The 17,288-nt window shown below is 32.2% G+C and overlaps 1 protein-coding gene across 5 annotated transcripts in view; it reads left to right on the top strand.

Moving 5' to 3' along the window:
• The window catches only part of TECRL (trans-2,3-enoyl-CoA reductase like), an 81,812-nt gene extending 64,524 nt beyond the window's left edge, over nt 1-17,288 (top strand). The window contains exons 9-12 of one of the 5 annotated variants that reach the window (XM_066386188.1): nt 2,227-2,284; nt 6,856-6,941; nt 8,799-8,844; nt 16,879-17,288. In XM_066386188.1, coding sequence (XP_066242285.1) covers nt 2,227-2,284; nt 6,856-6,941; nt 8,799-8,844; nt 16,879-17,123 — 435 coding nt within the window. In that variant the 3' untranslated portion in view covers nt 17,124-17,288. Of the gene's footprint in view, nt 1-2,226; nt 2,285-6,855; nt 6,942-8,798; nt 8,845-9,695; nt 9,858-16,878 lie in introns of those variants that run through there. The other 4 variants (XM_066386187.1, XM_066386189.1, XM_066386191.1 and 1 more) reach the window with 4 other exon arrangements.

Here is a 17,288-nt window from a genome sequence, read left to right as displayed (position 1 = left end):
TAATTTTAATGAGAATCAATTCAGCAGAAATGTATAAATGATGTGAAAAAAATGTTATTTCACGTTTAATGTGAAATTTTAGTCAGGGACTGGACCATATATTGAGTTTTTGGCAGTGACTGAATTTTCTAATTTTACTCAGCCCTGAGCCAAGAGAAAATTATATCAACCACTCTTATCTAGGTCAATTAGTTGTCAGACTCTATTAACCTCACTCCCCAAGTTTTAAATCCAATGCTTAAGGTAAAAGGTACATCCACAATTGCTCTTAAAAATCCACAAGACTTGTTAGTTGATGATAAATTAAGTATCTCTAAGCATATAGATGTAGTTGATTTTTTTCTTCCCACACCCAGAATATATATTGATAAGCATTTGTCATTATAACTACTATTGGATTGAAGAAAGAACACCTAATAGTAAATTATGACATTAGTGCAAGGCTACTCTACTGTTCTAACTGAAACCATAATGATATTTATTCATGGCTCATACTTTGAGTAAAATATTGTTTTTATATTTAGTTCTGATTAGATTAGTAGAAAGAATAAAATATTTTATAGTTGAATGAATATAAAATACTGATAAATGCGTTTTACCAGAAGAAATAAACATTTTTAAAGATATAATTTGTTCCCAAAGATTCAGTTGGTTAATTTTCTCATTAATAAATAATTGTATGTTTTTCACTATCAGTGAAAATAAGTAAAAAATAAGTATGAGAGGGTGATTAGCCAACGACATGAGGATCAGACATATAATAATTACTTTGGTAATTGTAGCATTGACAATATGTGTGATAGAAAGAGAAGTGATATAAATATAGACAATTCTCTGGGCAAGTTTCTATTGATGATGTTAGCAACTAAAATGATCATAATAACCTCACCTGTGGTGGCATACTGGAAGGAACACACACCTGCAATGGTGGGGTCACCAGTTCAAAGCCCAGGACTTGCCCAGTCAAGGCATATGCGAGAGGCAACTGCTGCAAGTTGATGCCTTCTGTTCCTCCTCCATCCTTTCTCTCTCTCTGAAATGGAGAGAGAAAAGTCTTAAAGTTATCTTAATAATTTTATTGAACAATTTATGCCAATACTTGATTTTATTAAATCATTAAATGCCTATGAATCAGAAATTAATACTTGCATTTAAAGGTATTTAAATCTCTTTAAGTAGAAGTGAAGGATACTCCATTTGAACACAAGACCATCCAATCAAAAGCCCACACTCTTAACAGCATTAACATATAAATAATTTCAACTGTAACATTCTTATCTGAAATAAAAAGCTCAGCTTTGCATTTTAATAATTTGAGAAACTAGGAGCATCTTCTACAATTATTCAAAATTATTGCAATAATGTTATACATAAAAATGCATACAAAAATGTTGGAATAAAAAAAAGAACAAAATCAGTTATATTTTAAGAGATTGACAACATTCAAGGCATTAAGTAAAATGAGATATATTATAGAGAAAAATGGAATGTATACAATAAAGATTTTGGATAACATAACCTATTATTAACAATATAATATTTATACATTGAGTACATCTTTGTGTTTAATAGGATACAGTGTATGTAGCAGTCAAAGAAAAGGGTCTTACATTTCAAGAATATATGTTGCAATTTTGGAGCATTCACCCCAGGATATGTTGGTAAGGCTTGAGCTTCTTAGAGGGTCATAGTGGTCTACCAAAAAGGACAATTAGTAGAATGTACATGAGCAAGGGGTCAGATGACAGACAAGCCAGTGTCTGTGAAGGACAGTACTACTTACACAGGGTTTTTCTGAAATGATCTGAAACCAGTTGGGAACCACTATCAACCTTGCAGTAGAAGACTCCTATCTAGAATACATAATCCTAAATCTATCTTCAGCATCATAATTTGTCTTTTCATGACATAAAAATGTACTCCCTGTAATGAGTAAAGCAGATAATCAGTATGACTTGATTCACTAGGCAATTTGAACCTGTTATCAAACAGGGTCAAGAATATCTTTAGAATTTCTAACTCAATGTAACATTATTTTGATTATATATATGACTACAACCAACTTATTTTAATATAATGATGCCAAGTGTTCTCTTCTAACAATTAGACTAATAATATATCTATTGAATATTTGGTATTAATATATTACATGGATAGTTATATATCTACAGAATACATTTTTAAGTGGCACTGGTATATTGCACTAAAAAATAATATGTTTTGCAGATTTGTGAAGCTGGAAATCATTTCATCAATGTAGTATTGGCTCATCCCAATCATATAGGTTAGTCTCCTTTTCTTTTAATCTTCTCTAGAGTGAATTATGTTCATTACCATTTTTAAAATCATTAAATAGAAAGACAAATTCTATATGGTTTCACTTACATGTGGAACCTAAAAAAACAACAAAACAAACCAAACACAGAGTCACAGAAACAAGAGACCAAGGGATGGTTACCAGAAGGGGTTGGGGATGGAGTATGAGTTAAAAGAGGAAGGAGACTATATTTAATAATATTATAAATTTGCATAATGACAAGTAACTACTAGATTTAGCGGTGTGATCACAATGAAATATATAAATATGTTGAATCACTATATAGTACACATAAAACTAATATAACCAGTATAAGATAGTATACAAACTATATTTAATTTTTAAAAAAGCTATTTTTGAAGGGCAAATAGCAATTGTTGGAAACTTTTAAGATATATGCCAATCTTTAAACTTTAATGCCTAAGTTATTAAACAATATAAACTAAGTCATAATATACTCAAAAAAGTTAAGTAGCTATTACAGTATTACTTACTTATACTAAAAAAAGTTAATGTTATAATAGAAAAAATATATTGTAGCATTTTTTAATTTATTTGTAAATATTCTAATATAATAAATTTTATTTGTAATTGTAGATATTTCATTATATATAAAAATTATCCTGGAAAATCATCATATTATTCTCTAACCTGCCAGAAATATTAAAGGCAAGAAAATATTAAGGAATTCAGGTAGACATTAAAACACACTTGTAGAGACATATACTTCTTTATAGTTTCAGCTGAATTGATCAAAAAATGAAGTAAAATTTTTGACTATTGCTATTTGAAATGTACAATTAACTTATATATTTTGTAAGTATTTGTGAATCCCTGACTATAATTGAACCTGAATGGAAGGATTGATTTACCCAAAATGTCTTTACATGATATAGACTCTAAATTTTTTTCAAATATCTCTAATTACCAAATTCCAAATGTACTCCCAGGCATTATTTGCATCAAACATTTTGAAAATTAGATCAAGATTGAGCATTAGTTTAAGTAATCTGAATATTATTCAACTGATTTTATATTACCTTTTTTCTTAATAATGTGTTTAGTTTTTTCACCTCTAAAATCATTGTAATGTGACTTTAAAATATCTGAAGTTTCTTTGCTGAAAAAATTAACAGATTAGTTAAACGCTATTGTCATTTGTTTTTATTTTTATAAAAAAAAGCCTAAATTTCATTAATAGATTAAAACACATTTTTATCTAATACAAAATCAAATATCTACTGAATTCTCTTTGGAATTATATAATGAAACCCAGCTGAAAAACTGATTGTCCCAACTCAGTGCTTATATCTGTACTCAAACCTTGGTTAATCTGCTCTAGCAAAGACACCATATCTAGTAATCCACTGCAATGGTGGATAATGTTGCCATACTCAGCTGTCATCCTCCAAAATGCATCTTGCTCTTGTGGAGACTATGAAAGTTAATTAATGGCAATATAAGGGAGAACATTGCCAAAGCATACCTCATATCTTAAGTGTGGCACTAATCTGCCCCTGGGATACAATCTGCCCCTGCTTTATATTTACGGAAGAATGGGTGCAATATCAGAGGCTCCCACTAGGCTTTCCCACTGCAATAGCTCTTGTCCCAAAGGCTAAGGAGCCAATGTGAAAGTTGTGCAAACTACAAAGTATGTATAGTCCAGATATTTATTCAGTGACTGAGGAAATGATTGCTTTGGACCTAGAGGACACACTGTGTCTAACAGTCCTTAAAAGGTAGTGAAATTCTACATTTATTAGTGTCTAGTTCTCCAAACAAATGACCATTGATCATTTAGTAAAGTTATTTTAGTGAGGGAATGTGAGAATCACCATGTGTACTTGTTTTTTGTGTTTTAGGGTCTTTCTTCCTGTGATACCAGATTGTTCACCCCAGCAATAAGTTTAGTGTCTTATGACTGGTATAAGTCTAAAAACTGGGAAACAAATAGTGATTTTTTTAATATATATAATGAGCCAGCTGCCTCAAGGGTCTGGACTCTTCATCTCCAATTTACTTCCTTTGTCTAAATTTAGAAATAGTGTTGGTACAAATCCATCAATCCAGTTTCCAGGTTCATCGTGTTCTTTTAAACAGCCATAACCTTCTGTGCATCAAGCCTTTTCTGAACCACTCATTCTGGTTTATGACAATAAGTTACTGAAATTAGAACTTTTTTTTTTATTTGAAGGTGATGGAAGGATCCTTTGATTCAATCACTACTATTCATCACAGTTAGTTCTCAAATGATATCATTTCTAGTCAGCCTGGAACTGTAGCAAGCCAACTCTAATCGTAGTGATGGTAGTGTCCTTTCATGAACACATTTCTTGATAGTTTAGCAAAATGATGTATCTTTTAGGTCCTTCCATGGAAGAGAAAAAAATATGGGAATATAGAGAATGGAAAAAATATTTCTTCCCATGGAAAAGAGCCTTCCAATTTCAGCTTTAAGCTCTCCATACAAGATCCTTATTTTTCTAAGCCATGTAATACATTCTTTTTCTGTCTGTCACGGGAATTATATTTCTTCCTCCCTTACTATGGGCTATTACTTTGCTCCTGTTTCCAGGTGCGTGTTAGATTATTTGTGCCATTTTAGCAGGACATTTTATTTTCTATGAGGGTGCTCCAACAAAATAAACCTACCTTTGTCCAATTTTATATTTTACGCTCTTAATAAGCACCCTTAGAATTCAATTGCATGTGCATTCTCCTATAATTTGCCAGTTCATGCTAACTGGGCCCTGCACCTCCATTGGGAAGTAATCCTTCCTTTCTCCTTATCAAGCCCAGAACTACCTCAGGCAGGTTATATTGTGATGTAATCCTAGCTGTTGCATAGGGGTTAAGAAGGAACATGGGAAAAATCCTAAGGGGATTTTCTTGTAATATAGTAGCCTCAGTATTACCTTTAAGCAAGGGGATATACTAACTTTTAATAGGGAGGAGTGGGCCACTTTCCAGACTCAGGGAGTCTATATAGCTATATATGCTAAGATTTTTTGTGGATGAAAACCTTGGCTTAGCAGACCTACTTTGGATTGGTGTTGGATATTCTGTGGGTATTGACTACTCTAGCAAAGTTTTGGACCTGGTCGTCAGCTTTCTCTGACTTTCTCTTTGTAGGAGATTAGAACCTCTCTGTATGCTACTGAGGAGACCCTCTAGTTTGCACAGTTGGCCTTTCATTGTCAAGTATCGGTTTCAGTTTTAAATACATTTATCAGGAAAATTGATAGTAATCACCACTTAAATCCACCACACCTTTCTACCAGTATAACATACCAGAATACCACTGGTAAATGGTTTTACACTTGTACAGCTACCTCAAACCAGCAGCTGTCTGTTATGAAACAACCATCTATAATGGGGTACTCACTGCTGGTCCTTCAGTAGGCCTTTCAACTCTGAAATGTCATTTCAGCATCTGCCCTTTGGGCCACTCATGTGTCAATTACTGTAGGTTTAGATTCCTGGGATGCAGATGATAAGTTGAAGATTAGCAGTTAGGGTTTGTTAAGAAGTGATTTTATGTATGGAAAGAAGAAATCATGTTTAGGTAGGAAACTGAGAGCAACATAGTATCAATGAGAGTCTCAGATGAATTTATGGATCATTATAAACCTGGGAGGAAATAATAACTTTGTACTGAATTGAGACATTAATTTGTCATATTGGTTATATATGGGATTAGAACTAAACAAAAAAGTGAGTGTAACTTTGGATGAGTTTGCTTTGAATATATATTTGCCTTTATCTTAAAATGAGCAGTGCATGAAATCTGTACAGAACCTAATATATTTTTACTTTGATATTTCAACCATAGTTACAGTTTTGAAAACATATTGACATTTCATTTTAATTTTAGAATTAAATTAATTTATGTGTTCATCTGATTAAATCTTGCTATGGATAATAAACAGTAATATCATAATTTACATTTACTTTTACAAGTGTCATAGCTCAAAGTTCAACTTGAAATTATTATAAATTTGTTATCTAAAGTGTTTCTTAAAATTTTGAAAAATTTTGAATATCAATGTGGTATTTCTGAATATTAACTACACTGAAAGTAAGTGGAATTTTCTTATACTTTTATAATTTTCTCATTTAAATGACATCCTTATAAATTTCCACCTGAAATTTTACTAATATAAAGGGATGTTTGATATATTTCATAATCTCAACAAATGGCAAAATAGTTGCTACTGCAACTATTATATTAAAAGTAACACACACACATATATATGTAGTTTTATTTAAATTCTTAAAAAATAATTATCATGGTGAAGTCTGCAGCTTACACCAACATAGCTATATAAACATTGTCAAAAATGATAGTTATTCTATTTGAGTCAAAAGCTCATAATATTTGAAAATGATTATCTTCTGACAAATTTTCAAAATAAGTTTCTATAAATATATAACTTTCCATGTGGTATATAGTTCTAGGGAATTTAGAATTTTAAAACAAACGTTCAAATTTGCAATATGTAGCTTCATTGACATTTTACTCTCCTTTCTAAAAGGTACTAATGCCTGTTTTCCAAGTCCCAATTATAACCCCTTCACATGGATGTTTTTCCTGGTTTCATGTCCTAACTATACCTATGAGGTATGTTGTTATGCATGTAAATAATTGTACTTTATTTGATGATATAGTAATAAATGTAGGCATTTATGTATTTACATGTGCTGTGGATTAATATATGATAATTGAAAGGTAGAAACCACTGGCTGAACTGAAAACACAAGGCTAGTGTTCCAAAAGGAACATTTATTTTAAAAGCACCTGTGCACAAGAGGGCTGAGACCAGCAAAGGGTGTCAGCCCTGAGCTGCAGGAGGGAGCATTAGATGTAGGAGTTGTTGCAGGCATTTGTTGGCATGGGATTGGATGCACCTGGACATACTCAGATTAGCATATTGGGGTTGGTGGCTTTGGTCACTGACTTGAAGATGAGCAGGAGAGTGGGGTTCAGCTACAGAAACACAAATTCTTTCTGATGTAGCACAGGCCTAATCAGCATGGTCCTTTCCGGTGTCCTTGGTAAATTGTGAAGACAGCCAAGAGGCCAGGAATCTCCCAGGAACAGCAGGGACCTATGTCTCTGGGCCTGTGGCTATGCTTTCACAAAGAACTATTTTGATATAAACTCACCTAATGATCAGGTCCCTCCCTAATGTAAGCTTTCCCTGACATTCCTGCAAAGGTAAACTTTTTGCTGCATTTCAAAGTAAAGACTAAGAAGCCATTAAGAAAGATAATAGCAAGCAAATTACAGTCACTACAACCTCACAGTGGGGGATGAGAATGTTGTTTTGAGCCGTAGTGGGAAGTTGGGTGAGGGGAATTTGAGTTTTGAAAGGGGTCTGGATTTAAAGGAGCCCTGAACCTAAACCTAACAATAATGTATATGTTTTATCTGTAGATAAATCATGGACACAGATATAGAACTTATGATACCGATTTCAATTCAAGTTTATTTTACTTACTATTAATACATAGAATGTATGCTATTATTCTAAGATCATAGTAATTAAAATATTTTCTAGACAATAATAAATCAGTTTAATATGTATAAATATAACATATAATATATAAATATATATTTACATCATTATAATATATAATATATATAAAATATATATTTAATATATCAATATAATACATATGTAAATACATTTATTGAATATATTTACATATATAAATATATTTATATATGTATTATATTGATATATGCATAGAAAATTGAGACATTTCAACCACAACATTTTCCTGAAAAAAAAAAATATTTGTGCATAGATTTGTCTATATTTAAATAAAATTTTACAATCTTCATGTAAACTGCCTTGAAATTGTTTGGGATTTTATTTTTTTTATAAAAGTTTTTAGAACAATGTCTTCCATCTTTTATTTTATTTTTTTAATAATGAGAAAGGGGAAGGAAGAGAGATGAGAAGCATCAACTTGGTTTCATCACTTCAGTTGTTCATTGATTGCTTCTTGTATGTGCCATGACTGGGAGGCTCCAGCCAAACCAGGGACCCTTTCTCAAGCCAGTGACTTTGGGCTCCATGGACATAAACCAGTGACCATGGGATCATGCTATGATCTCAAGTTCAAGCCAGCAGCTCTGTGCTCAGACTGGTGAGCGTATGCTCAAGCTAGATGAGCCTGTGCGCAAGCCAGTGACCGCAGGGTTTCCAACCTGGGACCTCAGCCTTTCAGGAAGAGGCTCTATCCACTGCACCACCACGGGTCAGACTGTCTTCCATCTTCTTGTGAATATGATAGTGTTTCATAGAATTGCTTATGATGATCGCATTTAACACAAGTTATTTTGAGGAAATTTATTTCTACTTATCATTTTTTTACTGGTTTTAGCTTTGAATTACTTATTTAATGTTACAAATGAACAAGTTACTAGGTTACTCATAGTTAAATATTAATTTATGTTTAAATCTATCAGATTGGAGCATGGATTAGTTTCACAGTAATGACACAAACACTGCCAGGTAAGACATAGATTTATTAACAATTGAAATAAATGTATCTTTAGAAGTGATTTCTGAGTATAAAGTGCTATATAGTATTAAGTTTGTCATGCTTGCAAAAGGATTTTATGGTTTTACTTTTATTTTTATTTTGGATTTTTAAGCAGTTTTAAAGTACAATGGAATATTATTTACTATATATTGCTATATATTGTGGCCCGATCTAAGCCAGAAAGTGTGCTTTAAAAGACATAGTAGTAATAATACATTTAATTTGAAACTCTACTTGTGCATGTGCCCTGACACGAGTATGTGCTCTTCATGTCTCCATAAGTGTCTGTGAAGGGAAGGCTGAGAGCATGTGTGTATAATTTTGAATGCTGGGCATTTTAACACATGCAAGGAAGCAACAATTCAATTAACTTCATCTATTAGAAGGAATAGTTGTTATATCTAGTAGATCCATTTTCTGTTCCACTGTACAAAAATTTTGAATCAAAATTATTTTTGTTTCTCATATGTATTTGTGTGTATGTGTGTTGAGGTATATTTTATGTATATGAAAACTATTACTGGAAAGTTCAGAGAAAAATATTCTTTATTTTGTAGTATTTTTGACAAAGATATGAAAAATATGGATATAATTTGATCTCTGCTATATACTTTCTATGTTTACAAAATCATGCAATAAATATTGACTAAGCATATATAAGCAAGGCAATAAATATGAGTAAATAAAATTGATATAAAAATCTAAAACTTTTGAGAAATATTTTAAGAACAATATATGATATTAATTTTTTCTAATATAAGTTGCTATATCCATCACAGAAATAAGAAAAAAAAAGATAATTATGTCTTTTTTCTTCTAGTTGGGATTTTTACACTTCTGATGAGTATCCAGATGTCTTTGTGGGCACAAAAGAAACATAAGATTTATCTGAAGAAATTCAATTCTTACATGCATAGGAAATCAGCAATGATTCCATTTATATTGTAAAAAAAAATAAATTATCTTATATATAGAAAATGTATACATAATCTCATGAATTCAGACTTGGTCAAAGATGATTGACTACTATGTTCCACCAGAAATTCACAAACCACAGGAATTTTACTAAGCAAAAATTTAAAATGGTATAATATAGCTAAATTTAGGGTAATAAACTTGAGGCAAATGAAAAACAGAAATTATAGACACAAGAAACTAAAATAGCATCAAGTACACTTTCAAGGGATTGGTCCTTGAACAATATTTTCTAACTTCATTAAATATTCTATAATACTATATGCTTAAAACAATTAAAATATTTGAAATCTAGAGTAGACATTTTTAAAAATTGTGGCATTTAAATCACTTAATTTTTACATTATTTTAATAGTAATTAATATGTTTTTATTAGTTAAAATGTCATTGAGAAGTATCTAATGTCTTACATTTAGACTAATTTTCTTATAAAACTTTTACCTATATTAAAAGTGAAACACTTGCCTGACCAGGCAGTGGCACAGTGGATAGAGTGTTGGACGTTTAAAACCCCAAGATGGCCGGTGTGAGCACAGGCTCATTCAGCTTGAGCACTGGGTCGCTGGATTGAACATGGGATCATAGACATGACCCCACAATTGCTGGCTTCAGCCCAAAGGTTGCTGGCTTGAAGCTCAAGGTTGCTGGCTTACCAAGGGGTCACTGGCTCTGCTGTAGCCTCCCAGTCAAAGCATATGTGAGAAAGCAATCAATGAACAACTAAGGTGACACAATGAAGAATTGATGCTTCTCATCTCTCTCTCTTCCTGTCTATCCCTGTCCCTCTCTGTCTCTCTCTCTGTCTCCGTCACAAATGAAAAGTAAAACACTTGTAATTAATTGTTTACTTTACTTATATTAATACATAGAATATATGCTATTATTCTAAGATACAGTAATTAAAATATTTTCTAGACATTAATAATAAATCACTTAATATGTATAAATTTAACATATAATATATAAATATATATTTATAGCATTATAATATAAAATATATATTTAATATATCAATATAATACATATGTAAATGCATTTATATATGTATTATATTGATATATTAAATTTACACATGCATTTATATTTATGTCATGTTTATATGTAAATATATACTGAAATATATATATTTCACATTAATTATGTGTAATGATGAAGAGAGAGTACATTGAAGATTTTTTGAGATGTAAAATGAAGATTTTTGCTTTATTTTTATATTATTATTATTAAGTTTTTGTATTTTTCTGAAGTGAGAAGTAGGGGCGGCAGACAGACTCCCACATGCCCCCCAACTGGGATCCAGCCAGCATGCCCACCAGGGGGCGATGCTCCACCCCTCTGGGGCATTGTTCTGATGCAACCAGAGCCATTCTAGCGCCTGAGGCCTGAGGCAGAGGCCATGGAGCCATCCTCAGCACCCAGGCAAACTTTGCTCCTATGGAGCCTTGGCTGTGGAAGGGGAAGAGAGAGATAGAGAGAAAGGACAGGAAGGAGGGTGGAGAAGCAGATAGGCGCTTCTCCTGTTTGTCCTGGCCAAAAATCAAATCTGGGACTTCCACGTGTCAGGCCGACGCTCTACCACTGAGCCAACCAGCCAACGTCTTACTTTATATATTTTTTAATTCCAACGTTTCTTCAAGCCTTGTGTGTGTGTGAGTATACGCATGTATTTTGACAAGGAAATGCTTGTTATTGCAAAAATTAAGACAAATTAGTCAAATATTTAAAACAAATTTCCAGTTGTATCATTTTAAATTCTTTAGATTGGCTATTTCCAAAATATTTCTAATTCATATATATATATATATATATATATATATATATAATAGATATAGCTATATACATAAATATTGTCATAAAAACTTATATGTATTTGAAAAAAGTATTCTTGATAAGGTAAGTTTATTTGCATTCTGTAGGTGTTTATTATTAAAATATGTGGTCAATTATTTAAGAAATAACAAAAGAACCTTTTAAAACCACTGTTATCATTCTCAAATATATAATATTATAATATTTCAGGGTAAGACAACAACAAACTTTAACTCCCTAATACCCATTTAGCAAAATAGCATGGAATTATGCAGAGGTCTAAAGAAAGCACTAATGCATTAGACCACATATATTTGTACATCTATGTAGGGAATTAACAGTGATAAATGTCTCAGTAAAAAGACAAAGCATTTTTTTCTGTTTTCTTAACTGGTACCAGATGATGCCAAACTAGAAGTTTGCACATGTTTCAGGACTAAAAGATCTTTGATGCAGCAAGGATGCATGAGATGCATATACTCTTCCAAACGAGCACTGGAAATCATTCTAAGCAGGAGTGGAAAGATATAATCACAGCTCTCATCTTCTAACTCCAGATCTCTTAATTTTGTATTTTTTATTACCCTGGATGGGCCATAGCTTTGCACCTTTCACATAGAGTTTTGTTAAGAACAATAGTAAATGATGTATTTATATTTTGTGAACATAATTAAGCATGCATAATTTAATTTAATACCATATATTTAGCTCTCACACAATTCTTGACATATTTCTTATTTAAAGTAGCTGGAGAAGGAGGAAAATTAAAAGAAAAAGTACAGCTGAGTCAAAGCCACACCACTTGTATTATCACAGTATATCTCCCCCACCCCTTCCATCCTTTCTACCTCAAGCTGCTACTTTAAAGATGGTTTTGTTTGTTTGCAAGTGTTTTCTCAAACTTGTTTGACTAAGGTTGAATAAAAATAAACCTGTAGTGCAAATTGTTTTTCTGCAAAAGTCTCAGAAAACAAAAGTTAGTCTCTGACTCACTTGCAGATATACAGAGCAATTTTAAATGATGACATTTCTTTAATGAGACAATAAAATACAGTACTGTCAGATAAATTTTAAATAAAATTTTTATTTTTAAAATATGTTTATTCAATCATCTCTATAAAAATGTTATGTCTATTATCTAAGCATAATCAAATAAAAATTAATGCTATAGTAGAAGCTTTTGTACATTGACCTATAATTTTCCAGTAGTTATACATATTTATAAGATGTTTTATATTCAAATTTAAGTAGCTATTAATATATTTAAAATGTTAGCAGTCAGTGCATTTCAATGATAACATTTGTGTTCATGAAATAAAATAAAATGACCTGTGAATCAATAATTACGATTTCTTCTATTTTTAATTTAATATTAAAATAAAAGAAAAACTTTTTGCTTGCTCCTAGATATCAGAGGTGATGATAGCAAGTGTTACTTTAGAAGTACAATTAAAGGCATTTATACAGCTTTTGCATAAGGATAATAATTAGAAACCATTTATTTAATGGTTGCTGAAAAGTAAATTTTCACCCAGGTGCATATTGAAGTCTATAATTATCTTTCCTTCAGAGGAGGTTTGGTTGTGGAAGTGTACAAAAGCATTTCCAGAGGCAGAAGATTCCTGCTAAAATGAGATTTTGTTTTTTAACTGTAGTTTGATAATGCAGCTTAAAACGTGAGAAAAAAAATGCTCGGAAATATGTGAAAACACAAAATGTAGAGTATTATGCTAAGTGAAATAATTCAGACGGACAAAAACAAACAAAAAAGACTATATGATTTCACTTATAAGGGAAATATAAAAAAAACAACAAATGAAACAAACAGAAACAAAGATGCAGAGAACAAACTGATGATTGTCAGAGAGGAGAAGGGGAATAGAAGGTATAAAACTGCACTCATAAAATAAATAAGGCATGGGGACATAATGCACAGTACAGGGAATATGGTCAATAATACTGCAATGATTTTACAGTGACAGATTGTTAAAAAATTTATGGTGCTGATCACATCGTAAGGTATATAAATGTCAAATCACTATTTTACATCTGAAACTAATACCATATAGTATGCCAATTATACTTTAATAAACAATTATTTTAAATCTGTAATTACTCGTTTCACTTTCTTGATAATATAAAAGACATATTTCTATAGTACTTGTTTGAAAAATGAAATCCTATAAGAATAGTGTATGGAAATCTTTATTATTTATATTAAATATAAGGAATATTCACAATAATTACAAAGAATAATTTCCAGTTATTCCATTGTTTACTGGCCTGGAAATCATGTTTTTTCTTTGACAAAATCTTTCTTACAATTTATTCTTTTTCTATAATTATCTTTTATTCGATATCCATTTTTCAAAAGCTGTCTCATACTTCCTGGCATTATCTCCAAGTAGAGGGAATTGCTACTCCTTACCTAATCACTATTGGCTAATTCAAAAGAGAATACAGTAAAATATATAATCCCATTAAGAAATTTTTAAATCTAAGAATAGTTAATTTAAGTTTATAAAATTTAAAAATATTATATAAAAAGTATTTTTAAATAGCTGTCGCTGGCTAAGTTTGTCTACCTGTTTAGGTATCAGTTTTCTTACCTATAAAATAAAGTGTTTGAGGTAAGTTGTAATATTTTCTGCATAAATGTTCTTAGAGAAAATTATTGCAGATCTAAATGATTGCTAACTTTCATGGCTTCTAAAATAACATATAATAAAAGCTATGTCTGAATTATATGACTAATATTTAGTTTTACATAATAAATCTTTTACTAATTTATTGAAAATATTTTTCAATGTTTAGTATCTGAAAATGAGTGTTCTAAGCAATTCTGCACAAAGTAAGCAGGGTTTTTTCTTTCAAGGAACTTTCCATTTGAGGCTGAAAATGAGAATATAACAATTAAATAAATGAGTGGCAAAGTAATTTTAGACTCTGATTAATGCTGTACAGGAATGAATTTTGTGATATGACAGAGTAAATAGCAATAGAAGGGCTACTAGGATGAGGTAGGTGGTATAAACATGAATTTCCTCTCTAAGCTGATACTTGTATTTAGCCAGCTGAAAGGTTGCAGGCAGAACATTTTAGACTCCTGAAATTGATGTGTATAAGACTCTGAGACAGGAAAATCTCTCAGGTTTCCCAGTGAGCTATATTTCATTTTATTTTTGGTTAACCATGCACTGATATATCATTGACTATTGAACTTACTTATTCCTCATGTCTAATAAAGTTGAGCTCCTTTTTATATGTTTAATAATAGTCACCTGTGTATCTTCTTCTGTGAATTGTTTGTCTTTTATCCACAAAGCTATTGAATTTTCGTATTGATATGGAAGAAATTTTTATGTACTGTATTAAAAGCAAATTATCCTTTTAGCTATTTTACTATTTTACATAGTTTGTTTTCAATAGCTGTTTTTTCTTGCCAAATGATTCTCTACACTGTGATAAATTAGAGATGAATAGGTACATATAATTTTAGATGTTAAGACCCTGATTATAATTATAATGACACTATTTATTCAGCACTTATAACTCAATTTACATGTGGATTTAAATGAACGTGAAAATAATGCTCTGCTTTCTGACGGTAGCAGACTCGAGGTCAATTATAGAGAACAATATGGGGCCAAATGTTAAAATTCAAAAGGTCCCTTAAAGGGATTTGTCTGTTCCAACTTTCACCAGCCTTCATCTTCATTACTGTGTGTATGTAAACACACACACACACACACACACACACACACACACACCTGTGTTTACACCAAAACCATAAAGCTATAAGACCATCTTTAAACTAAATTGACAACTTCTCTATAAATCATTCCACAACCTAACCTACTCTTTCTTTCTTTTCCTCTGGCAGGTTCTGATTGTTATTTCTTCTAAACTCCCAAATATAATTATTATACTCTATTATATACAAATACATTCTAGTATACCTGTTTATATACTGTTTATTATATTTTATATACTTACTATCTTTTTCCCTTAATAGAGAGTATATTTTACACATTTTTGAAGGCAACAATAAAGCCTTAGTCATACTTGATTTTGTAGTAATGAACAATGATTTAGAGCAGTGGTCCCCAACATATTTTGGGCCACGGACCAGTTTAATGTCAGAAAATATTTCCACGGACTGGCCTGTAGGGTGGGACGGATAAATGCACAAAATAAAATTATGCAACCGGCATAAAAACTGTGGTATTTTTAAATATAATTGTTGAACTTACGAGACAAGAGTAAACAGTGAGTCTTAGACGGATGTAACAGAGGGAATCTGGTCATTTTAAAAAAATAAAACATCATTCAGACTTAAATATAAATAAAAACGGAAACAATGTAAGTTACTTATTCTTTCTCTGCAGACCGGTACCAAATGGCCCACGGACCGGTACCAGTCCACGGCCCGGGGGTTGGGGACCACTGATTTAGAGAGTTCAAACTGTAGATGAAACACCTTCAAGAGTTACATTTTCGGTCTCTACTTGTCAGTTAAGAATTTGAATCTAAAATTGTTAATGCAAGGCCATGGTTGGTTGGCTCAGTGGTAGAGCATTGGCCTGGCATGTGGATGTTCTGGGTTTAATCTCCAGTCAGGGCACACAGGAGAGGCGAGCATCTGCTTCTCCACACCGCCCTCTCTAACTGCTCTCACTTCTCTCTCTCTTTCTCTCTATCTCTCTTCCCCTCCTGCAGCCATGGCTTGATTGATTTAAGTATGTCCTCCCTGGCACGGAGGATGACTCCCTTGAGCCTCCACCTCAAGCACTAAAAATAGCTCAGTTGAGAGCATCAGACCAAGATGGGCAGAGCATTGTCCTCAAATGGGGGTGGCCTTGTGGATCCCAGTTGAGGTACATGCAAGAGTTTGTGTATCTCCCCTCCTCTCACTTAAAAATAAATAAATAGGTAAAATAAGTTGCTAATGCAAAATCAGTTTCTGTTCAGATGAATTATTATTCTGGCAACTTCTACATGAGGAAAAGTCCAGTTTTAAAACACTAATACTTAGATTTTTACACAGTATTTAGAGAAAATGATCATTTCTATTACCTACAACTCAATTCATGAAAGAAGAGTATGTCTGGACATGTACAATGGACTAATAGGTAATGGTGAGCAAAGTAAGCAGTTTTATGTTCTGAGTATTAAAAAACATATTATGTGATAAAAAAAATTATTATTTTATTTTTCAGTGAGAAGAAGGCAAAGACAGACTCCCACATGTGCCCAGATGGGGATACACCCGGCAAACCCTAGGGGGAGATGCTCTGCCCATATGGGATATTGCTCCATTGCTCTCAGCAACCAAGCTCTTCTTAGCCCTGAGGTGGAGGCCATGGAGCCATCCTCAGTGCCCGGGGCCAACTTGCTCCAATTGAGCCATGGCTGCAGGAAGGGAAGAGAGAGAGACAGAGAGAAAGGAGAGGGGAAAGGGTGAAGAAGTAGATGCTTGCCTTTCCTGTGTGCCCTGACTGTGAATTGAACCAGGGACACTGACATGACAGATCGATGCTCTACCACTGAAACAACTGTCCAGGGAGAGAAACAAATTTTAAATGTTGACATTTCTAGAAAGAATATAGGGGATAATCACCTTGTTTCA

Source organism: Saccopteryx leptura, chromosome 5 (assembly GCF_036850995.1).
Source record: "Saccopteryx leptura isolate mSacLep1 chromosome 5, mSacLep1_pri_phased_curated, whole genome shotgun sequence".
NCBI lineage: Eukaryota > Metazoa > Chordata > Mammalia > Chiroptera > Emballonuridae > Saccopteryx > Saccopteryx leptura.
This window is presented reverse-complemented; position numbering and strand designations above follow the sequence as displayed.